Below are 24996 nucleotides of genomic sequence, written 5' to 3' on the forward strand. Positions count from 1 at the left end.
AACCGTGTCTGAAGTGTATTTTCAGTGAAGCTTTTCTGTATCCAAAAGAAATGCAGCCAGCATTGCTGTATGTAGTCAATGATCTGTGTATTTAAGGATGATAATACCCCATAAATCTGTTTTTGGCTACATACTGTTTGCACTATGTGTGATATCTAGAATTCACTGGCCAGTAGCAGGGGCTGTGAAACACAGTTATCATGGCCTCAAGTTGGATCTAACTATTAATGTATTTTTAGTGTCTCAAATTACATCCCTGCAGGGACGATGAGCATGACAGTGACTGTGATGGTAACATTCCATCAACAAGTTAGGTACATGCCCTAAAGAGAAGAAAAAGCTTTGCGCTTTCTGTCATGAGTGGAGAAATGATTTTATATGGACCAGTAAAGATAGCAACAGTTGCCATAGGGCTTACAGTAATTTATGCAGAAGATTCCCAGCTGCTTATGTTGGGCTGTCAGGTGGAAGACAGAACGTAAAAATACTTCTAGCTCAGCTTCTAAGAACAAAACTCCTGAAACTTTTCAGTCAATAATAAATGCTCAAATGCAGGAAAAGACAAGGTGACTGTTGCAATAGCAGAAAAAGCGCAGTAAAGGTAGTCACTGAAATAGATAACTTGATTTTATCAGCTGTAGTCTGTGAAATAGATCACCTGATTGTATCAGCAAATTGAATACTATTTTCTTCCAAGATTCACCATTAGGTAAAATAATATATCCTACTGCTACAGAAGCTTCATGCATTGTCAAAAATATATTGGCTAGCTCAGTAGCAGGGAAAAAAAGGTAGTTACAACTGTTGTTCCTTCATGCTGGTTACATTCATATGCTGGATGGGAACTGCCTGGTGTCAGCTTCTATGTTCCTCTAAGATGATGAAGATAGGGATGATGGGGAGTCACTTTTGTTGTCTGAATGATACTTATATTTCTTCCATAATCTGCTTTATGGTAGAGATTTTAAATTGGAATAGTCTAATTTTGTATTTATTAAATAATACATTAATTGAAGGGTCAGTTAAAATAATAGTAATAACAATAATGACTAACTGTTGTTAAATCCATAAATGTAATTCTTATCTCTCTAAAAAGTTATCATGGCAAAACAGAAAAAGTGGAAATAGATTTCTCAGTGGTACACATCAGCTTTAATGATTTGACCTCATGTTTTTGCCTTAACTGAAGGAGATTACCTTTACCTGATTCAACCACTTTGTTTGAAAAATGTTGACTTTTCAGGAAATAGCAGGCATTTTCAATGATCAACAATCTGGATATGGCATTCCTCAGTTCCTCAGTAAGAATTATTGTTTACTGAAAGACTCAGTACAGCATCTGCACTTGCTTCAGAAGCACTAATAGTCTAATGGTCTATCTTCAAATTGTAGTTCTTACAGTCCTTTTAAAACTCACAGAATTTATTAAGTCCTTTCCTACTTTGTAATGAGCAGTGGGAAAAATGTCTTCCTTGTCTAAACACAGGACAATTTGCCAAGCCTTCCAAGTATTGATTTTGTTAAGGATAAGCTTCAAATTAAAGTTTTTCTATAGTACACATAAAGAGTTTTTAAAACAGATTTCAAAAGAAACACTACTACCTTTATCCTATTATGTTCGTGCAGTCTGTACTTTGAGAAGATTCTCACCTTCCTTTGGGTGAATAAGTGTTGATAGTGTCAAAATCATTACAAAAGTGAGCCCTTAATGAGCTTCAAGTTGATTTTTTTTTTTTCAGGACCGAGATGACATTTGCAGAACCTACAGCATAGTGAAGATAGAATGACTTCTGGCCCTCTCTCTGAGGTGAAATAGTTTTGCAACTCCAAATAATCCTTTGTATGCTCAAATGAGATGGCAGTCCTTGAGACACTGGTAAACTGCTTGGTCAGAAGAGCTGGCTTGCCTCCAAAGTTTATTCTGACCCCAGGTTCCTGGAAGAGGTCAGTAAGGGCTTTTCCATCTTTGCAGCGCACAGTAAGAAGCAGCTTCCATCTACACGGGTACTGCTGTGTGCTTGCAATGACTTGCAATGTGCAGAAACTGGTCCACAGCTTCTCGCAGCATCTCATTGCACCACAGAGACAGAAAACTCATAATGGTAAGCTTCATCTTCTCTGGTTTTCTGCTGGTCATTGTATAACTGCCAATTTTTCATTCTACCTTTCTTCCTGAAGATTCATTAGTTTTAATTCAGTCAAAGTGTCAGATGCAGCTGACTCTTGGGAAAGAGTCAACTCCCAGAATTCTCTCCTGTATTTTTCAAAATCCCCATCTTTCTCTTCTGTGGTGGCATTTTGGATAGTGTTTTGGAAAACAATTGTAAAGCAGATTAAAAAGAATCCCAGGCAAGAAAAGCTCAGACCTCTTTGGACCCACTCTGCCAAACAGAACAAATCCTGACATTCCTTGAACAACTGCTTTGTACCTCTCTGATGCACACACTTTGCATTCCAAAGGAGATGCATTGCACATTTATTTAAATAGGATTTTATTCTCTGTGAAATGAGGGATGAACTGCTATGTAAGATGTTATCACATCACATACCTTCTTTCCTCCCTGTCTCAGTTTTGTCATGCTACAACAGCAAAGGCAGATCTTTTGTGATTTTTTTGGAGGGTCTCATAAGTGCTTCTCTTTCAGTTTCTGTCCCTGATTACCATTAATTGGAATAAAAACCTGGCCTCAGTGGCTCCATCTGTGCTGCTAAGTAACATTATACCAGTGACCATTTTTTTGTCTGTCAGGCCAAGTGACACAAGTTATGTCCAAACTCCAAGGCACTTGACTTTGTGTCTTCTCTGGGCCTCATGTGATTGCAAGGCAAAATTGTTATTTTCTTTGTTTCCTTTCAGTTTAAAGTGCTTGAAATAATGTGGGGATTATGTAGCATCCACTCAGAACAGTGTTTTTGTAGCAGGAACCTGAAATTATGCTGCATGTCTTTGGGTGTTGTGTAGAGGAAGCTGGGGAGTCTGAGGATACAAAACCAAATGGAGCAGTATAGGGATAGTGCTGTGCTGGGATTTCACCCGGGTATAACACAAAGACTCTTTGGAGGGAGGTGGCAGCTGGCCAGGTGTCCTGGAGATATTTTCAAAAAATCTCTGCTTTGGTGATAAACCCTACCAGTTTTTCAGAAGCAAAAAGTTCTAGTCATCATGTACTGAGCACAGACAAGCAAATACACTGAAATGCAATGACTTCAAAATTCCAGTCAATGCAAGGCACAAAGGGATGTCATACAACTATGAGGAAGAAGTTTTAGGAACTGGAAGATATGTCCTGGATATATATATATATATATATATATATATATATATATAATTTTTATTTTATTTTATTTTCCCTGCAGCCTAATTAAAGCATTCTGCCCTTATAGATTTCAAGGGCTTAGAGATGCATTTGTCCTTTCAACAAGTATCATTGTTAGATGCAGTTGACTCATTCACTCCTTCTGCCATAGGCAAGGTTCAGCCTTTCTTAATAAGCTGATGTCTTTAATCTTCATTTTAAACTATCTCCAATCTGAGCTCTAAGGTCATGATTCTGATCATTCTTCATGGATACTAGTCATACTTGAATTTAGTAGGAGACATAAAACTTAGTCAAAGATTGGGTGGAATCTACAACATTTGGACTGCCTCTGTACAACATACCAGAATTCTTTGTTTAATGTCTTCCTGAATTTGAAAACGTAATGTCACTCACTGTATTTTTCCAGCCTTCTAAAAGTAAATTCTAACCTCCATGCGGTCTGGTTAATTTCAGTAGAATTGCAAGGATTTTTTACATAATTAATTTTGCCTGCTTTCCTCTCTTTGGCTGTTTAGTACTACAGAAAAATCTGACCTGTAGCCCTCAGCTATAGGCTGGTTTGAAACAAAAAAAATGGAGAACACAACAAAAGGGAATGTCAGCCTGGAATGACACTAATTACATTCTTTTCACTGGACTCTGTTTGCAGTCCTTTTAAACAACAAAAGTTTCTGTATTCAAGATACTGAGCCTGATCCCTGTCTCTTACAGTACACTAATGAAAATCAAGAGGAATTCTATTGATTCTAGTGCAGTTAAATCAGTGTAAGAGATATTTAAAATGGGCCCATTGTAGGCAAGATATAAGGCTGCAACCTGTCAGGCATTTACATAGTACAACAGTATTGTATTTGATGCAGAATAAATACATACAAAAAGATTCCTATCTCAACCTATGTAGATGCATTTGCTCAGAATTAAGTGTCTAAGACATTCCTCATAGCATGAAATCATTCAGAAACTGCAATAGAGTGAGAAAGAGATTATATGGAATGTTAACTCAGAGTATTTTACATCATATGGAAATTCAAGAATATTTGTTATATTAGTCTGGATAAATGTGGTTTAAATTGAGCAATGAAATTCATAAGAAGAAATATAGTTGAGATGAAACAGAGACTGTGATTTTTATCTGTTCCCCTTGCAACGACTCGCTTTTCCAGGTCAGTGAATTCTCATCATCTCTTACTAGCAGGTGGAAATTAGATTAACATGTGAAAGGAAGACAATCTTGAAGGTGTTTTCCTCTATCTGATACTGCTAATGAGACTCCTGGACTCTGCCAGATTGCTAGGAACTGCATGTCTGTGGTAGATGCTTTGTTATTTTCACTGTAGGTTGTCTGTCTTCTTCAGAGCTCGTGCGGTATGCTTTATGTAGGAATAGCTATTACATAAGAATATGTAATATTCTATGTAAACCACAGGACATGTTACAGATTTGTAAATAAAGGGTCAGTTTGTTTAATAACTACCTTTTTTTTTTTTTTTTTTTTAAATGAGTATTTAAAGTACCAGGAATTAACAAAAAAGTGTAATTAAGTACCAAATGGTGAGAGATTTGCTCCTTTTTTTTTTTTTTTTTCCTCCAAAAGAAAGATACCTTTTTTTACATGGGGATACTTTTGAAATTCTTTTGTTTTTAACAAATCCTTCACATCAGAGTAAGAATCTGAAACCATTTCCCAAACAGTATGAAGCCTAATAAAAGGACTTGTTGCCAACAAGTGCTCTACTTTTCCAAATATGTCAGGTGAAATATCAAGAAATACTATTTTTGCCCAGAAAGATAATCTCTTTAAAATAGGGGAAGCATTTCATTTAATCAATTTGCAATGAATGTTTTTAATTTTTTTATTAAAAGCGAGTTCTCATATGGAAAGTTAGTTCTCATATGGAAAGTTAGTTCTCATATGGAAAGTCAGATTTTAAAACATTCAGAAACATTTTAAATGATCGAAATCAGAAAAAAAAATGTTGAAATGGAAGATTAAATCTTTATCACATTAAAAATATGCATTTACTTGCCCGATTTTTTTTTTTTTTGTAGTTTAGAAAATCTCCATTTTTGGTTCACAGCACTTTTTTCTCCCCATAATTTCCCAATAAACAGAAAAATCCATTGTTTCCTCAAGCATTATTTTAAATATTCTTTCCTATGTCTCTCTGTAGCCCTTTTTCCATGTTCAGAGGCTAGGAATTAAAGCTGTTTTCTGCAGGCTGTTCAAATCCCTGTATAATGTAGTCTATCATTTAGCTCTGCAGCATTCAATCACTGGCACATGCAGAAGAGCTTTTTGTCAGACACTTCTTTCTCTACTTTTCTATGTCTCTGCTATGTTCACCTTTTCCATTAACCCACCCTGATGGTCCATTAAGCTTAATACCAAAGCTGCCTTTGATTTCAATAGGATTAGGTTTTGGCTCACCATTAACATGATCTGATCAGTCTGATGCTGTGGAGCAATATGGTGCTAAATCTAGAGGCTGGAAAGAAACTGCTTTTCAGTAGGATGACATTGTACACTGTCAGTTCCATATCATCAATCAAAACTCATTAAGACGGGAGTGAATTTGGCAGCGTTTCTTCTTTTGCTACCACTGCTCAGTCTGCTGTCAGTAGCGGCCTGTCTAGCAGCTGAGTAAATGGTGAAAAATGAAACGCAATGAAATTGTGAAGTCAAATGTAGATTTTCAGCCACAGCAGTTGTGTTGGTATCAATGGGGACTGGACAGTTGAATACCCATTATACAAGGCTATAATGTAAGCCTCAGGGGCTATTTCCTTTTTCTACAGCCACTATAGTTAAAAAAGGAATGCCAGAAACTTCTTTGGATCAGGCCTTAGGACTTTGTGCAAGAAATGAAGCAACAGAGACTGGCCACTTCAACAGAAAGATGAGGATGAAAGGACAAAGGTTTTATGCCTAACTCATCTATGGCTCATTGTGAGGTCTCTGACAATGCTTGCCTATTTCTGTGGACCCCAGATTTTATATCAAAACACATGTATTTGCAAAATGCTTTGAGATATGTGAGGCTTCATGGTATAAAGAGTTTGGATAGCACAGGATGTCCCACTGCAGTTAGTTATCAATATCAAATGTGAAAATTAGTGAAAAAGTATTACAGGAAAGAGAAGCACAAAGAAAGCAATGGGACAATAAGAAGAAATAAAGAAAATAGTTGAGAATAAAAAACAAAAAAGGTGGGTTTAGGAGACAGTGTAAGTTTTGCAGACTTTAGCTTAGAATTCAGCAGTATTCAAAGAGAAACTCTCATTCAGCCTAGAAAGCACCTTTTTTGATTCAAGGTCTTCCAGTTCACAACTTTTTTTTAGTAAACCATGTTTTAGACTTGTTGGACTTAGACTTGCACTTAGCAAGTGCAATTTCTCTTTTTCACAAGTAACCTAAAGTTTCAAAAGAGATCCTGACCTAGAACTGAATGAAATTATCTCCATTTATACATGTAGGTACTGAGGATCCAAAGAGCCTGGTCTGTTCTTTTGATTATTATAAATGTTCTTCGAGCATCTCCTCCCCTGCATGCAACAGTTCTTAATGATGGTATCATAGCAACTACATAACAGTTATTTAATCCTAAAACCAAAAGTTATGTTTCATGTGACAATATTTTCCCTTGTGGCTTTGTTTGCTTGTTTTTGTACGGAACCTTAAAGGGTGTAACATAATCTAATCCATAACATCTAGAGAAAGTCAAAAAATAATTTTACTTTTGGAGGTGAGAATCATAAATCCATACTTTTGCCCTGGATGGAAGATTGATGAAGTTAAATGGACAACATCCAGAAAATGAAATAATCTACCTGGCCTAGAGAAGCTTGCTAGAGTCACTGAAATCAGAAAGAAAACTGCATATAGTTCACAAAGTGTATTGAGAAGTTGGTTAAAATGATGTTAATGTGATAGTGGTATAATTGCTCATCATGTAACCCATCTAAGAGATTTCTGCTTCTGAGAAGTTTTTTCTCTGAAATCTAAACCTAAGGAGACATGTAATGATACATATAGTTTGATTGTTGCTGGCAACATTAGTACTGTATTATTCTTCAGAGATTATTGCATAGTGGGATAGTTTCTAGTTTATTGCTTAAGTTGTCTTAGCAGAAGTGTGTGTTCATCTGGGGCCAGCCTCCCAACTTCTGCCTAGCAAGGCAGAGATGTGAGGAAATGTTATTTTTGTCCCAGTAGCATTTATGCTGAATCTTGTGTTCAGGTTTGTCAGGAGGGAAAAGGTGGGTTATGAGGTGCCTCTCCTGGCAGCTGTTAAGAAATGGGTTTAGAGAGGCTGGGAAGGGGAAAGATCTATTAGTATATTAGGTGCAGATGCTTTTACAGAGCAAAACCCAAAACCTTGCACTTAAGAATGTAGGTATCTAAAAAGGGAAATATTCTTATACCTTAACATGTAACTGAACTGCAGTAGTCCTTTTTGAAGTGGTAAAGGCATTTCTTTCTTTCCAGTAAATGAAATAAAATCCCTCATATATCTTCACATTCTGCAAAGGATTCTAGTGTTATTTGGAGCAATTTGTAATCAGATTCTTTTAATTCAAGACTTTGTTTCAGGGAGGCTCTGGGAAACAAAGATTAAACAGGGACTTTCAGATGAAAGCTTAGTGGAATCTTCTAATTTTGGGGATGAAGAGGAAATGTCCAATGCTAATCTCGAGACCAAAGAGGTAGCAAGAGAGAAATTACTAACCCACTCAATGGCTTTATGCCTGTCTAAGTCATATAAGATGGTAATGCCTGATGTCCATTAACTCTGAGTTTTATTTCGGGGGAATTCTCTAAACCATCAATGAATTCTGTTGATGGCAGACTTGGTATTATACTCCAAATGCCACTTAAAATGGAAATGCAAAAAATAATAATTAAAAAAAATTGGAAGGACCTTTAATTAGCTCTCAGTAGTCCTTTCAAAGAAATAAAAGGCTTGAGTTGTCATCAGTAAGGACAATATTTTTCATCACATCTATTATTTGCATTATTTTCTTCAGTAAGAATATTATTAATCAGTAATCATATTAGCTTATGCATTAGGTTAACTAGTGGTTAGCTAACAATAACAGTTCCCTGGTTTAAAAAATAAAATCTTTATCAATATTTTATGACGTTTGCAGCATCTTTAGTAATGGGCTCTTTGAACTTTGAAATTTGTTTTCTCAAAGAGTTTTTCTTGTGTTTCTATCTAATTTATTTAACATCTCTTTAGAGTACCTTCTGTTCTTCTCTTATCCTCTGAAGTTGTATCCAGCATATTTTTCTCTGCTTACATGTTTCCCTGGAATCTTTCCATCTCACACCAGATAAGATGTATTGATTTCTCTTCTCCTAAAATAAATAATACAGTAATTTAGGGTGATACATACTTTGGCCCTGTCAATATGAATAGCAAGTTCTTAGCTCTATTCATGATTAAAGTATTTATTTATGATGGGATAATATATTCCTATAGAAGCAGAAAACTGTTTTGAAAATATCTCAAGTATTTAGCTTTGACAGAAAGTCATACTTTGAAATATCAGGGTAATAGGAAATTAATGTGAACTATTACATAGCAAGCATTTGTTGTTCAATATATTAAGCATTCACTTTATTTAACTAACTGTCAAACAGTTTAAACATTTTCAAGGATTCATACCAGGGGCTTGGTAAGTCAGGCTGATGGTCGGTAGTTGCACTTGATGATCTTGAAAATCTTTTCCAACTGCACCTTAAATATTGCGTTCAGTGTTGGGATCCTCATTCCAAGAAGGATGTTGAGTTGCTCAGGTGTATGCAGAGAAGAGTGACCATGCTGGTGAAGAGACTGTCAAACAGGGCTTGTGAGGGTTAACTGAGGGAGCCGGAGATGTTCAGTTTGGAGAGGAGGAGGCTGAGGGGAGGCCTTGTCATGCTCTACAACTGCCTGAAAGGAGCCTGCAGCAAGGAGGTTGTTGGCCTCTTTTTTTCATATGACAAGTGATAGTATGCAAAGCAATGGCCTCAAGTTGTGCTAGGGGAGGTTTAGGTTGCACATTAGAAAGAATGTTTTCCCAGAGAGGGTGGTCAAGCATCAGAACAGACTGCCAAGGGAAGTGGTGGAGTTGCCATCCCTGGAGGCATTTAAGAGACATGGACGTGGCACTAAGGGATGTGGTTTAGTGATGGGATTTGGTCAGGCTGATGACTGGACTTATTGGACTTGATGGTCTTGAAGGTCTTATCCAACCTAGATGGTTCTGTGATTCTATAACTTCTATTAAGAAGTTGAATTTTAGCACATCACACTTTCTCTGACTCTGTGGCTTGCCAAACAATATGGTTACATCATATTCCTGAATGAAGTATATATTCACAGGAGTAGTATGTGAGCCTGTAACAGTTGTATGCATGAGTAAATGATCATTTGTCTGTATTTTATGCCCAAAGATAATGGTGGCCTTTCAGATCCATACCACCTCTTAAACTACTACACAGTCTGCTCATTGCAGAACTACATCTAGTAACAGAAATTTCAGTCAAACCATCTTGTTTTGTAGCTTTTGATGCAGCTTATTAAGAATAGCCAGCAATATAAAGTAAATCCATCTTTATCTCAGTTCACTGAAGAAACACTGTTATTTTCTTATTTTCATGTCAAAAGATATTTTTTTAATGTAATGGGTTTAGATGCCAATCATCTATCCTCTTAATTTTTATAGCGGTTTGACTCCTAGGCATGACTATAGGGGACTTGATGCTTCAATCTGAATCACCTTCTACAGGGAAGCAATGATGGATGAACTCCATGTCCACTCTGTCTACAGCAGTAGATCTTCCTGCTAAGTTCTCTTGTTTCACATTCTGTTTTTCACTGCATAGTTTACTCTCTTCAAATGTGAATAACCTGTCCTAGTTTTATGCAACTCTTCTCTTTCCCTGTACCACCTTCTTGCAAACGTACTTATCCATACTTGTTTTAAGAACAATTGTGGTTATAGTTTTGAGGGTGGCAATAAATAATTTTCTAATTAGAAATCTGGAAGAACCCCAGCAAAATAGAATAAATAATATTGTTTTTGAAGTTTATCTTCTAATTGGAATAAAATGTTTAATTTTATTAGTATGTGTTAGAATTTATCAACAAAATTTCACCCAACTATCTAATTTGTTTTAACAAATTTCATGTAAATTTTTGGTCACAATATTGGATAGGTGAACCCTTTGGGAGAGTGAATATGCCATCCTCAAAAAACATGCTGTGATACAGAAACAATTAGGAAGGAAACCGATCGTTGTTATGATCACCACCTTTTTTTATTCATTACCCCCCTCCCTCAAGTTACATAACTAGTGAAAGAGAGTGGAAAAGAGTTACAGAGAATTGAGAGAGAGAGATCTCTGCTGTACTGGAAGTCCAGACAAAGGGAGAAAGCAAAAATTGAGAGAACTGCAAAACTCAGTGAATTTCCCTAAGATACCTATTTTGTATTTTTGCAAATGTTGAATTTCCAAGTAGTCAGTCAGTTAAACTGTGCACTGATAGAAGAAATTTCCCTTCTTGGTTAGCCCCAGATTATCCAACTGGACTCATCAAGCGTTAATGAAATCAACTTTCTATCTATATGTTGCTAGAAAGGCTATTTGCAGAATTAAAAAAAAAGTTATATTCATGTCACTTGCTTTATGCTGTGGACAAAGATGTTGAAGGTATAAAGTTTGCAATGTCCTTTTATAGTTATACATTACCTGTAAAAGGCCTCTGGAAATTATCATCATCATCTCTGTCCTCTATAACATTAGCAGCATTATCATTTTTGTCATCATCCAGCTGTTGCGAGACAAAATCACATCATAACAGGCAGTGTGTAGGCTTATCATAATATGAAAATTTGACTCCACACATTATATGATATTGCATTATGATATCATGGCTTAAAGGATGCTGTAAAAACAAGGAAAAAAAAGTTTGTAAAGAATACCACATACAAAAATCAAGTTTCTTTGTCATTCCAGCTCCTGCAAAAATCCTCAGATCAGTGCAGACACACAATTAAAAAAAGAAATTTACTCTCAGGAGATCTTCTCAGGCCACTGAAGATACGCAAACCCAAAAAACTGTGTAGCAATGTGTTGCGGATGGATGAAACAAGGAAAGAGGAAGGATACAGGGAATGGGCTGGTTCTTGTTATAGAACAATTATATGTATATTTCATATTTAAAATATGTAGATTAACCACCTGTTACTTAGTTGGCACCAAAGTTTGCATGCAATCTATTTATTTTCTGTAGAAGAGAGACACCAGAGTACAACTAACCCTAATTTCAACACAAAGACTGACAGACAGGTATTTATCAAGTGTATGAAAAATCTTCAGGCTATCCAGAGGGAACTAGTTGTGCTGGCCAAGAAATCAGAAATCTTTTTTTTTTTTTTTTTTCCCCCCCCTTTTTCGGTGATCCACCCCTGCAATCTTGAAGTCTGTGAATTTCATAAAATTTCCTAAATTTCTTATTTCTTCCAATGCTTTTTTTTTTTTTTTGTTTTTTTTTTTTTTTTTTGTTTTGTTTTTTGTTTTTTGTTTTTTGTTTCTTGTTAGAACAGAGTGCAATAACCTTAATTTGCTGAGGTACTTATGTACACTCATATCCTTGGTAGGTTTTCTGAATGGGAAAATGCTAGTGGAAAGGCTCTGGGATAAATAGCAGTAGCAGAAAAAGGAGCATTTAACCTCTGGTGGAAAAGATGAGGATGGAAGGTTATCTATAGGCTGGAGAAAAAACAAACACATTTTGCCCATCACTTGTAGGTAGATCAGTCTTTCTAGGAGTGGCTAAAAGACAGAGACAGATGACAGTGACAACCCCTGAACAGTCGCAACATCTTCTGAGAAGATTGGAGGTGTGGAGGAGTGGGATTTATTTCTATAATATGCTGGGTTGAAAGCACACAGTCCTCACACACTTGGCTGGCAGCTTGCCTCTGCAAGTGCCCTTTACTAGCTTAAATACTCTTCTGTAAAGTACAATCCTTTCCCTGCTCATTTTTACATGAGAGTGTGCCAGTTTTCCTGCAGTGCCATGTTTGCCATTCTTATTGTATTAAAAATGCATAAGTCCATGATAGCAAACATACAGTGAAGGAGGAGAATGTGCTAGCCTTTCAAAGTACAGTGTCTATATAGCTACAATAAAAAGCTCTTCAGCCAAAGGAATAGTGCTGCAAAATTGGGCCACCAGAGAAAATTAGGACAGGACAGTAGAACAGAAAAAGGGATTTTTGAATAAATATGTTTAATAATTTAGCTTAATTTAGGTTATTTTTTTTAAAGTTATTTAGGTTATTTATTTATTTATTTATTTATTCCCAATAACAATAACAGATGATCTAATCTAGCCAGGAAGAGTTTTAGAAAGATAGGAGACTATGAGCTTTGTTGGCAGCTTGAAGTTGTTTGAGCTCAGAGCCTGTGTGCATTCAGCAGGGCAGAAACTCTCCTTATGTGCTAAGTAAGAAGATGAATTCGCCATGGCTGAGTTGCTTCTGGAAGCAGATGTGTGAACCACGGTGCTCAACAATGTCTAACTGCCAGCGAAGGCACATTTACATCACCGCTGAAAGCTCACAGGACCCTTTTTGACATCAAGTATCCCAAAACAGAATTAAAATGGTAGAATCTGAAAGGACCTCATTTTGGGGACCAAGTGACTTCCTTGGGCAACTACACAATAGGGCAGAACAGATCTGTCTTCTCCACTGCCTGGCTGTTGTGCATGCTTGGTGTAAGAGTTAAAAGTGTGATGGCTGACATGGATGTATGTCTGAGAACGATATTAGCCCAGAGCTTTGCACTAGTGCAGGATTATGGCTGTCTGAGATACCTCTCTCACAGGAGACCTGTACCAGTGAAACTGGTGGAGGCTTGCCACCAGTCAGAAGCTGCCTGTAGCAGTTTAAAGTTACTCCCTAATGTGACTCCATTTGTCATAGTTTGTTTTTTATAACTGTTCTTGCTTTCAGTTCTTAAGTGTCAAGGGCCTATAATTTTTCTATCTCTGCCAGATGTAAATAGTGTCTTCAGTTTAGTAAATGTCTATGAGGAATTTGGTAGAATTAATTTTCACTATGGTGTACAGTTTGCAGATGTAATGCTAAGGATTTCAAGAGATCCATATTAGTGGATATGGGATAAAGCGAGGCTCAGTTTGTGCGCTCAGTGATGTACTCTAAATGAGCTTGTGCCTCTCAGGAAAGAGATTCAGGAGTTCCTGAGGATGGGTAAAGTTGGACTGAAAATACAAACCCACGCAAAAAGGCTGTCTCCAGCAGTATTCCACCTGTGCCATGGATACTGTGCACAGCACTGCTAATCCCCTCTGAATTAAAAAAAAAAAAGAAAAAAAAAAGAAAAAGAAAAAAAAAAGAAAAAAAAAAAAAGAAAAAAAAAAAGAAAAAAAAGGTACAGGGAAGGACAGCAAGTAGTCAGAGGTAAAGAATGGCAAAAGGACAGTCTGAGTAACTGAACAGATGCCTGGAAAAGACATTACTGACAGACTGCAACATCAATAGCGGTCTGTAAAACCACGAACAGTTATTGAAGAAGGACAAGAGGGAACAAATAGGGCAGAGGTGTTCAGTGCTTCTCATAAAACAAGAATTAGGAGGCAGTCAATAATACGGCTCATGTGGCAAATAGATTATTGAGCTCCCTGCCTGCTATGGGAAGCTTAGGATGCCAGAAATTTGAATAGGGGTAGAGAGAGAAGGAACAGACTGATCTGTGGGCAACAGGTCCATTAGACAACCCTAAGGATGCAATATCTGAACTGGGAATTTCTCAGTTCGGGGCCACCAGGATTCCCTCCTCTCTTGGACTTCATGAGTGGTTGCTGCTGACCACTGTCAGGGACAAGGCACCGTCTGAGTGGTCTGTCTGGTGCTGCTGTTTCTTATATGTAAAAGTGGGAACAATTTAAATCACAATGTCAATTTTCTACCTAGCAGATTTTTGAGGAAAAAAGAAAAGGAAAACCTCAATTAAACACGAGTCCAAAATTAAAGAAAATTATAAACTTGCCTCACATGAAACCAGTGGTAAGATTGGCTGAATAAATTATTTGCTGTGACTTACTCAGCTTTAGTTTATATGCAGTTTAGCTTATCAACTCAGTTTAATTTTTGTAGCAGACACAATTAGGGCACAGGAGTAGTATTTGGCAGACAGTGACTGCAATGTCAAATGATGAAGTCTACCACACCTAGTGCTGGTGTAAACATCCCTTAAATATCATCTACTGAGTTTTTGCTGCTGTTCCATGTGAACAAGTAGAAGAAAAGATGTTTGTGTGGAATAAACTTTTTAGTAAGAAAGCTGATGGGGATTTTGGCAATTCTCTTTCTGAAAAAAGATTGTTAGGTTATGTGACCAAGGGAGAGCACAGAGACTACACAAGGATTAGAAGAGCTCTGATAGATGGAGGAACACTTGTAACCTAAACAAGGAAAAGGGAGTATCACCTATTGTGACTATCTATAGCCTTTAAAAAGGCTTTTTATGTTCTAACTAAGGCTTTAGTTCTGCATGTACAGTATTTCCTCTCAGGTCAGGGTAGGAGTGAACTAGAGACTAGATAGCTTTCAATAAGCACTGTGTTCATGGCCTAGGATAAAGCATTACAGATTGAACATTAAACAGGAAAATCCTTGCAAACAGTCTTCAGAGCTTCTGGGTTAATCAGAGATTACCTTGGAGCTGTGAGGAATCCTGGGAACTGAAGAAGCAGGTTTGTCAGATATCCAGCTTTGGGCTGTGTATATGTGCTTTGACAGAAGTGTTTCTTTCATCCCTTGCCTTCTTGGTTGGTACAAAAGTGAACCAGTTGAAACATATTTTGTTTAGGGAGTGAGGCTTTCTCCAGAATTTTTGAGTTTTCTTGCTGTTTTGCGTCAGGGAAGCAGGAGCATACATGCACATAATGTTTATAATGTTGATCCAAAAGACCTTCTGAATATTCTGTGTGTCCACAGTGCCTGCCACATCTCCCTACATAATAAGCTTAGAAGTTCACATGCTTCCAACAACTCACATCTGTCACATTGCACACTGAGATTATTTTTCTCATCTCCTGCATGACCAGAGTAAAAATTTTCAATTGCTTGCTACACATTTGGGGCTGGCAACTGCACTTCAGCATTGCAAATGTGATATCTGTACACACCAGATGGCAAAATCTTTGAACATTCAATTTTATATCCTGGCCATTTGGGAACATTAAGAACTCTCATGAGGAAAGAAATTGTTGTGTGCTGAAAGAAACATATAAAATAAGGGCAAATGCTTAAATGATTTCTTAATTAAATCAAAACAACAATTTACCTACTGCATGCCATGGGAAAAAGCACTTTCCAATTAAGATGAGCTTTTAAAACACATGGTGGCATGTTTAATTCAAAGCAATACTACATGTTTTATTTTCAGAATGTCACTTTTTCTAACAGGAATACACAGAAAAAGAGGTGACTTGGAGGGAAAATGAAGCCACCTAGTCTTGCTGGCACAACACATAAAAAAGTGCTTTTTGTATCACCAGGATGATGTCACTTTTACACATATGTAGAGTACTGTCTGAGGAAGGAGAGGAACAAGTTGGCGTAGGTCAAGCAGTAGTAGAAGGCAAACCAGTACATATGACTTTCAGGGTGGTCTCTTTCTGAAATGCACACCATTATTTGATTTTTTTGATTTTGGAGAGAGAGTATGTATACCTTCTAGTGCTTGATAAAAAGGTGAAAAGCAGTAACTATCGGTGAGCACAAATTCTACTTGGAATCCAGGTTTATGTTGCATTTACCTGCACAGAGAATATTTAAACAGTGAACTGTGAGCCTGTTTTAGCATAAATAATTTGTAAAATAACTGATAAGGATGCAGGAGACTGTGGCTTTGCATCTTCACAAGACCAGGGAAAGTTTGCAACCTTGAAGTTTTGTCACTTGATGTGAAGTCTTGACCTCTCACAGAATTTAGTGGACTTTTTTGTGTTGACTTTAACAGGGCTTGGATTTTTTTTTCCTGGGAACTTAATACATAAGACTCCATCTAATATGTGAAACAAGCAGATATTTCCTGCTTTGAAGAAATAAAACAAAATGAAAGTGATTACAGACCTGAACATGATTGGCACACATTGAAAAAAAATGATTCATATGACATGTTTATTGGTGTATTGAGGTGGGAAGGATTTTTTATTTTCAATCTTATCTTGTTTACTGCTGTGTAAAGAGAAAGAGTGAACAAAACGCTACCAGCACTCACATCCCAACACTATTATTTTGTGCTCTGCTCCTCTGAAATGACTATGATACAGTGACTATGATCCTTCAAATAATTGAAACGGTGTCTTCCCATAATGTTTTTGAATAGTACAGGTATTTGTGAGCCTCTGACAAACACATATGAATGGAAGATAATTAGACAAATCTGTGGCTTTTGGAGTGCTGTAGACATTACTTCCTTAGTGTGGACTAGTTCTGAATACAGAACTGGAAAAAAAAAAAAAAAAAAAAAAAAAAAAAGAAATCCCCAAGTAATGTTTATTTTAAACATATAGTATACTTGGACTATCCAAAAGATTTTTGTTTTCACAATTGATTTATTATGAAAGCCTATAGGGTGATGTCAGGAGGCATGAAGGGGCTGTTTCTATTTGTTCTTTACTCTCTCTCTTTCTTTTCACTGCAGACCCCACTGGGAACCTGTTAGATGTGTGTGAGGCATTTGTATTCAGTTTACCAGAGGGCACTGAAATAACTCTTCTGGGCCAATGCTGTCTTTTCCAAAAATATCAGTGCCCAGAGGAAAGACTGACAAGCCAGGTAAACAGGGGAAGGAAACATCCTCAAATACACATATATCATGGCAGAACTCAAAGCCACGTGGGTCTTATGACCCTTGTACCTGTGGAGATCATAGTGAGGAAGAAGCAGTTTTGGGACAGAATCAGCTTCTCACATAACATCAAAAGCAGGGTTTTATTACTAGTTTTAAAGCAACTCTGCCATTGCTTTCTTTGTTCTCCCCGTCTGAATGTCCTCTTGGGAGCTAGAGGATAAAGGTATGTTCCTACTGGGATTCCTAATTTTCAATGATTACAATATATGGGCCTATCAATAAAGGTAGATTTCCAAAGGGCATTGACAATCTGCTTTGTCTGCAACCCTCACATCAGGTTAGATCAAGACTGTCTCACTCTACAGGAACCAGCATCAGTTTGACATTCATCTCCATGTAAGTGTCTGCCTACCTCAGTCGCCATCAGCTCTCTTTAAATGCTTTTATAAAAAGATTCATCCAGTCTGCTTTAGACACCCTTTTCAGGACGAAATTGTATCCAAAAGTCACTGCAGTGATTATAAGAGGATTTGGGGTGACTAACTCTGAAACAGTCATCGCTCTCTCACCAGATGCATTCCTCCCAGTGGTGGTCTTATGCTGAACAACAGCAAGGATCAATGAGATTCTACTGGGACAGTGGCAGGGATCAGAAGTTTTCCTCATGACTTCTTATTGATACAAAAATGCCCGGGAGAAATATTTGGATTCCCATCTCTCTTCCTGCTGCAATAACCCCCAGCTATTCTCATGCAGAAACTTGATGTTTTTGTTTCCTGTTAAACTTGGAGTCAGGGGAAGGTGAACCTGATGCTAATAACAAAAACAGAAGAGAAAATGAAAATGTCATGATACTAAAGCAATGAAGGATGGTATTTCTCATTTATGCTAGCATCTTTTGAAGTGCTCCCCCCTATCTTTGACTCCAGAAGAGGCCTCCAGAGGAGAGTTGTCTCTGTGAAGTCGCTTTATTAGGTGCTAACAGCAATATGCCTAGAGTTGAGATGCTGAATAAACAGAGAAGTACAGAACTGAAGAAAGGACTTAGAAAACTTATTGTGTCGAGTAGAATTATGTTTGGGTGTTCTGCTGATTAAAAGTCCCCAGAAAAATAGCCTAAATTGTACCAAGTGTCATATAGTTAAACTTAATGTGCAGCACACGGAGACATTTTAAGGATGGAAGGTGAGCGGGGGTTAAAAGCCTGACCATTTGGCTTTTTACGATCACTTTATACCTGACCAATAAAAAAGGAGCTGCTGCTACTGCTGGCTTTGGCACTCTGACAATGCGCTTTTGGTCTGTGAAATGGCTCAGGAGGTAGGGAAATAAAATAAGCTTCCAGTGGCGGCTGAATCTGTGACCTCTGTCACTTTACTTGTGGACCTCTGCTGACATTTCTAACAAGTTTTGTGCTTGAGGGAACTGACCCTTCTTTGGATGCTTAGATTTTTTAGTCACACATGCAAAAGCATTTGTCTGTTGTTTTTTTTTTTTTTTTCTTCCTTTTTTTTTTTTTTTTCTTTTTCATTTTGTTTGTTTGTTTTGTTTTTCACATAGACTGGGACTTTTTTTTTTTTTTTTTTTTTTTTTTGTTATATATAGGAATATATATGTATTTTCTGATATGCCTGTGGAGCTGAAGCTGCCTTTTGTCATCTCCAACTTGTTAGCTCTCCTGATAACACATTTAATGTAAAGAATGGTACAAAGGCAGTATTTTATGTGTTGCAATTATTGAACAAGTCTATTATTATGTATGAGAACATTTCATAACTCTTGTAGGAGTTTTAATATCCATTAATCTGACAGTTTCTCTATGGTATTATTACAATACTATTAACACACCACTTGGGCACTTGACCAAAAGTCTACTTTCTTGAGGATTTTAACTGCTTCTTCTTTGTAAGCAACTTAGGACAGCTTGCTAATTAGCTAGCTACATTCAGAGGGTCATCAACAATGAGAGTATTTGTGGTCGGTGTGCTTCTGTTATTATTTAAGACCAACACAAGAATAGAAATTAATTTGTATTCCTCTGTGAATCAGATACTGCTTTTTCAATTTGTAAAAAAATATGCTAGAAAATAGTTTGCAATCTTCCCATATAAGCTTTCAGATATCCTGAGCTCCAATAGCTCCAATACATGTCTGCTCTAATGGCTAGGAACATAAAAAGATCTCTGTGCCTTCTTTCTTTGTACTTTTAATGATAATCATATGAGCTTCTTGGAAGCAGGCACAAAGCTTCCATAATGGTTGGGTCTGCTTCTATCACATATTAGTGGCCGATCTACTGGAAGCATTTGGGATTACTATTTTTAAAATCTCTTTCAAAGTTTCAGAAGACATATCCTGTCTCTTAGATCTTCCTAAAAATGTTTTTGAGAAAGTGATGTCTTCACTTGTCCTTTATCAACTGACTCAGGGAATGACAAACTTGAAGTTTCAGTAGATAGATATCTTGACCTATGAATTCATAATTAGATTTTGTGGTTATTGCTCTCTCCTGCACAGACTTGGCACATTCAGCTTAGGCAAGGGATATGAAAAATCCTTCTTAAAAAATGTAAAATCCTTCTTAAAATTACAAACATTTGTGCCTGGGTAACAGTACTTTTGTCAGCAGCAGTATAGTTGCTTAGAGTGTTCACAGGAAGAAAACACGCCTTGTAATCATTTCCTTTTAAATAAATATCTGTAACATTTAACCATAGGGAAAGGTTAACATTGATGTCAGATTGCAGTAAAATGAGAAATAGTATCTGCATAATAGCAGATAATAATGCATAATAGTCATTTCCCTTCGGGGTTATTCAGATCTGCCTTGCCATTTATGTCTCAATATTTTTGATTTTATTGAAAAGGAATTTGAACTATGGGCAAAGATTTTCTTTATGTGATAGACCTCATGTAAGATATATCAGGTGGACCTGGGGACATTTTCATGGAAAGTTGTGTCTTTTTCAGTGATACGACAGACGTTTCAGACTTCTTAGCAAATCACTAAGTCAATATAGTTTTGTTGAATTAGGAAGGATATTTTTGTTGCTTTGGACATATACACATTTTCTTTTTTTGAGCAAAGCATGCTTTATTTTATTTTATTTTATTTTATTTTATTTTATTTTATTTTATTTTATTTTATTTTATTTTATTTTATTTTATTTTATTTTTATTTTTGGCGGAGAGAGGAGTGGTATTATTAAATCTAAACTTGTGAGAAAAGCACCCTTCTATTTGCAGAACATCAGAATTCAGTTTTCAGCCTTCTTTACCATTTGTAAAGTGGAATTGAAAAAACACTGGCTTTATTATCTGTTGGCAAATTGGAGCTTGCTTTAATATAAATAACTACTGCTATAAAGACTGAGGGCCCAGTTCTGTAAAACAGTAAAAAGCTTATGAATAAAATTACTTGTATAGATAAAATTATTTAAATTCTTTTCACCAGAACCTGAGTCTAGGAATGAGAAATCTGTCAATTTTATGATAGCCTCTCAGCTAGGATTTCAAGTTACAAATGGACTCCCATATCTGTTTATTTGACAACAAATATAAGTGGTAATGGTTATGGTGTTCATAGTTTGACCAGTTGTACGGCAATATTATTTGGTGTTATATATGGTGATATGGGGTTAGACAGGTGGTAGGTGGATATGATCTTCACATGCCCTGTTCATTGCCTTGCTCTTCCCCTTGGCTGTTTCATGCATTTATTATGCGTGGTCAGATGTGAGGTTTCAGCAATACCTCTGTGTCATGAGAGAAAAAATGATGATAAATATCCAAACTTGCAAAGGTCTTCCTTATGAGGGATCTCAGAAACATGCAATAGTTGAGTTGGAAAGACATCATCTAATCCAGTCTCCCTTGTTTAAGGAGTGTCAGCAACAGCAGGTGGCTTGGGGCCATGTCCAGTTGGGTTTTGAATATATCCAAGAATGGAGACTCCACAATCTGTCTGGATAACCTCATGATAACAAAGTTTTCTTATGTACAGACATAATATCTCGTTTTTCAAGTTTTTCCCATTGCCACTTCTCAGTCACTGGGCACCACTGAAAAAAAGCAGTGGCTCCATCTTCGTTACAGCCTCCCATAAGGTATTTACACATGTTGGTAAGAGCTCCCTGAGCCTTCCCTTCTTCAGTTTCCCGTCTCTCTCAGCCTCTCCCTGCGTGAGATGTGCTCTAGTTGTTTAATCATTTCTTAGTGGCCCTTCACTGGACTTGCGGACTTGCTCCATGACTCTGTATTTTTCTTAATGTGGGGAGCACAAAACTGACCCAGCACCCCAGGGGTGAACTGAGGAAAGATGACCTGCCTTGTCCTGCTGGCAATGATTTTTCTTGTAAAATCCACGATGCTGCTGGCCTCCCTTGCTGCAAGGGCACGTTGCTGGCACATGATCGGCTCCTTGTCCACCAAGACCCTCAGGTCCTTTTCTGCAAAGCTGCTTTCCAGCCAGTCAGCCTGAAATCAGGAAGGATTAACCTCTTAATGCCAAATTGGCTTTAGTAACTGTGATTTAAACTCTAAGGCTGAGATCTGTATTAGGACTTAAATGTATGAATGCTGAATGTCACAGAACAAAGCCTTTAGTCACTGAGCTGCAGAAGCTGGGATCCATAGCTGGGAGGCCTGCAGTGGGCATATGGAAGATTAAATGTCTTGGAATAGGACCAGTGTGCTTAGTGAGAGCTCACCCAAATTAGCTCTTTAAGCTGAAGCTGTCTACTCCCGCCAAGACTGAAATACTGAGGACCAGCATGTGTCCTAAATCCCATTCTCCCTCTATTCACATTTTGTCCCCAGTGCCTGCTAAAGGGTGCCTACAACGATTTTCTAAAAAACCTGAACGATGGACATTTTCACCTTTTTTTTTTTTTTTTTTTTTTTCTTCCTTTTATCCCTTCCCATCAGAACCATGGTTAGAGCCCTTATTCTGCCTTTTGAAGTGTCAGTTTTAGTTCTGCCATTTGTCTGAGGGGGACCACTTCTCAGGAGAGTGCTCTAATGTCAGGTTACGTGCTGAAGCTCCTGCACTTCACATAACAGAATTAAATATTCACTGGGTATGAGAGAACAGATGATTTTTTAGCTTTGTGAGTCATTAGGGAGGCAGAGGCCTGAACCTTTCCCTCCCTTCCCACTCCCTTGTCTTTAATTGTTTTATATAAAATGTGACAACTTCAAGAGAAGAGGTAGAGAACACCCCTTCATCTTTTGAAAATTGTAATGCTTTACCCAGCTAATGGATGTAGGTCACAGATGCTCTGCAAATTTCATCCATAAATCTGTTTGAAGAGACTGTTTTTTTACTGTGCATTTGTTCAGCACATAGATGTTTGAGTCCAAATTACTTTAATTAGGAGCCCAAACTCTTGCATTGCTGCAGCAACGTGTCCTAAATCCCACTCTCCCTCTATTCACATTTCTTCCCCAGCATCTGCTAAAGGAGGCAGGTGCCTACAACGATTTTCTATAAAATATGAATGATGGACATTTTCACTCCCCCCCCATCAGAACCATGGCAATGCAAGTAGAGACAACTTATGAAATATCTTATTTTCTCTTGAATTGTGAGGGTGGATTTTACCACTAAATGGTAAAATGGACCACTTGTCTCCTCCTGGTCAGGAGAAGAGAGAAGGCTTAAGAAAATAGTTTCCTCTTTTTAAAATGTTATCACATTTAGGTGAAAAGAGCAATATGTCAGAAAGATTATCTGTAAAAGATCAGAATAATAATAGATGAGTTAGGTGTATAATATTGTAAAGATAGACCGTTAACAATTGTCCTTAAAAACACACAGTTAAAAAAAAAATAAAGAATGCATACCGTATTACTCTCATCAATAGTTTGATGTTAGGCTGATATAAAATGTTAATTCCTGATGAGTTTGCTACAAAAGTATTTTTCTGTGCAACTGCATCACTTCGATATAGCTGATCAGGGTAAAATTTCAGGGTTAATCACATCATGCCTGCTCTAAGCTATCTATCACTTCCTAAACGCTTTTAATTTTCCTGGGATGAAGATATATTTTCTGGGGTACAGCGTGAGGGTGACTGCCAGAGGTCAGGACAAAGCCTGTGCTGTGCAGAACCCAAGGGATGTACACTGCTTTGCAGCTCTCTGAAGACTGCCAGTGCCCGGGGCGGCATTGCAGCACCTGGGAAATCAGCCGATAGCTCAACTTCCCTAAACTTACGCATTTCTTAAAGAACATCTGAGGTAACATTGGTAGTGTGTTTACTGTGACTGAGGTCTAATATGCCTACTGTAGTTGTTCTGTTCTGATTTCATTTCCTTGTATGTTTTCCTTTTGTCTGAAATTTTTTATTCTGCTGTGTGTCAGATGGATTCTTTATTTTTGGCAGCTTACATCCAGCAAGTAAAACTCTCATGAGCCTCCGTTTTTCCTCAGTGAATTCAGTGTCCTTCAGTTTTACATGTGCAAATCCACTGTCTTCAAAATATAGCTGCAGTGCCATCTGCGTTACCCTACAAGGAACGTGAATACCGTAATTGCTGTCAATTGAGGGACTACAACCACACTCTCCATGTCCTGAAATATCCATTTGTTCTGACAGGCAATTTAGGCATAGCATAGTATAAAGTCAGAGCCAGGTTTAGCTGTTTTGTTCTCTGGGACCTCTGTATTTTCTTCTTTCTGCCCTGACTATGTTCCATATGGTTCAAGAGGGGAATATTGTACCCAGAGTAATGAGAACACTGAAAGAAATAAGTGAGATTAAAAAAAAAAAAAAAAAAAAAAAAAGAGAGAGAGAGAAGGTAATTAGTAGCTATATGCATTTAACTTCTGAATTGCTGGTTTGCAATGTGTTTCACTGCAATTCATATACATGTGTAGGCAAAATAGCAGAGAACTTATCCCAAGCCCTCCCTTTGATGCTAGTCCTTCCCAGGTATTCTTCAAGCTTGCTCTCACTCCTGTTGCCTTCAGAGTCTCTGCCTGCTCCCTCTCATCTCTGCTCTATCTTCACGAAGGTTATGTGAAATCTGAGCACAGACTGCAAGAAAGCCTAGAAGTGTTTGGGCTAGTCTGTTAATAACTGGAAACTTTATGTCATAAGAATGAAATGAGAATGTTATAATCATTGTTCTCACTGACAAGTCTATAAGAGCTGATGCAGGAATTTCAGGATGAAACTTTATGATTTGTAAGGTGCAGGGGGACAGATGAGCTGACCATAACTATTCCTCTGCTCTTCAGGTCTATTATCCCAATATATTAACTAAGGTTAGTATAAAAGAGTGGGTTTGCACAAAATCCTTTCATTTATCTGAAGACACATAGTTGTATGTTTGACACCTAGATGCCCTGGCCATGAAGCAGCTGTCTACTCTACCTCCTCTACAAACTCAGAATAAAAAGAGAAACCCAACCCACACAGAAAGCATTTCAGCGAGTGTGAACTGGAGTAGTACCATTGGTTTTTATGGATGTATGTCAGTTTACAGAGGCTGAGGACCATGGTCACAATGGCTGTGAAGAAAAAGAAGTCAAAAATAAACGTTTATACAAAGCCTTCCAGTGCAGTTGCTTTGCATCATCACCAGAAATATCTTTGAACGTGACCTGACCAACCTGGAGAGCGCAGCCTTGCTGCAGAGTGCTCCTTTGTTGCTGACAGCATAGGCAAGGAGGAATGCTTGGAGGGAAGGTCAGAGCTGCTGTTTCTTGTTTTTATTGTTGGCCTGTTGTGCCCGTTGCAGCCCTATATAAATTGTGTAGGTCTTTCTGCCGCTCTGAGAAAAACATAT

At 37.5% G+C, this 24996-nt stretch overlaps 1 protein-coding gene across 4 annotated transcripts in view; it reads left to right on the forward strand.

The window, feature by feature from the left end:
* LOC311433862 (uncharacterized protein) overlaps nucleotides 1-24996 on the forward strand; it is a 443722-nt gene that overhangs the window by 311879 nt on the left and 106847 nt on the right. The window contains exon 4 of one of the 4 annotated variants that reach the window (XM_084513515.1): nucleotides 1740-1894. The exons of the other annotated variants lie outside the window; for them this stretch is intronic. Coding sequence (XP_084369641.1) covers nucleotides 1740-1787 — 48 coding nt within the window. The 3' untranslated portion in view covers nucleotides 1788-1894. Of the gene's footprint in view, nucleotides 1-1739; nucleotides 1895-24996 lie in introns of those variants that run through there. 4 annotated transcript variants of the gene reach the window in all.

This window comes from Aythya ferina, assembly GCF_964211825.1.
Source record: "Aythya ferina genome assembly, chromosome: 3".
NCBI classification, from domain to species: Eukaryota; Metazoa; Chordata; class Aves; order Anseriformes; family Anatidae; genus Aythya; species Aythya ferina.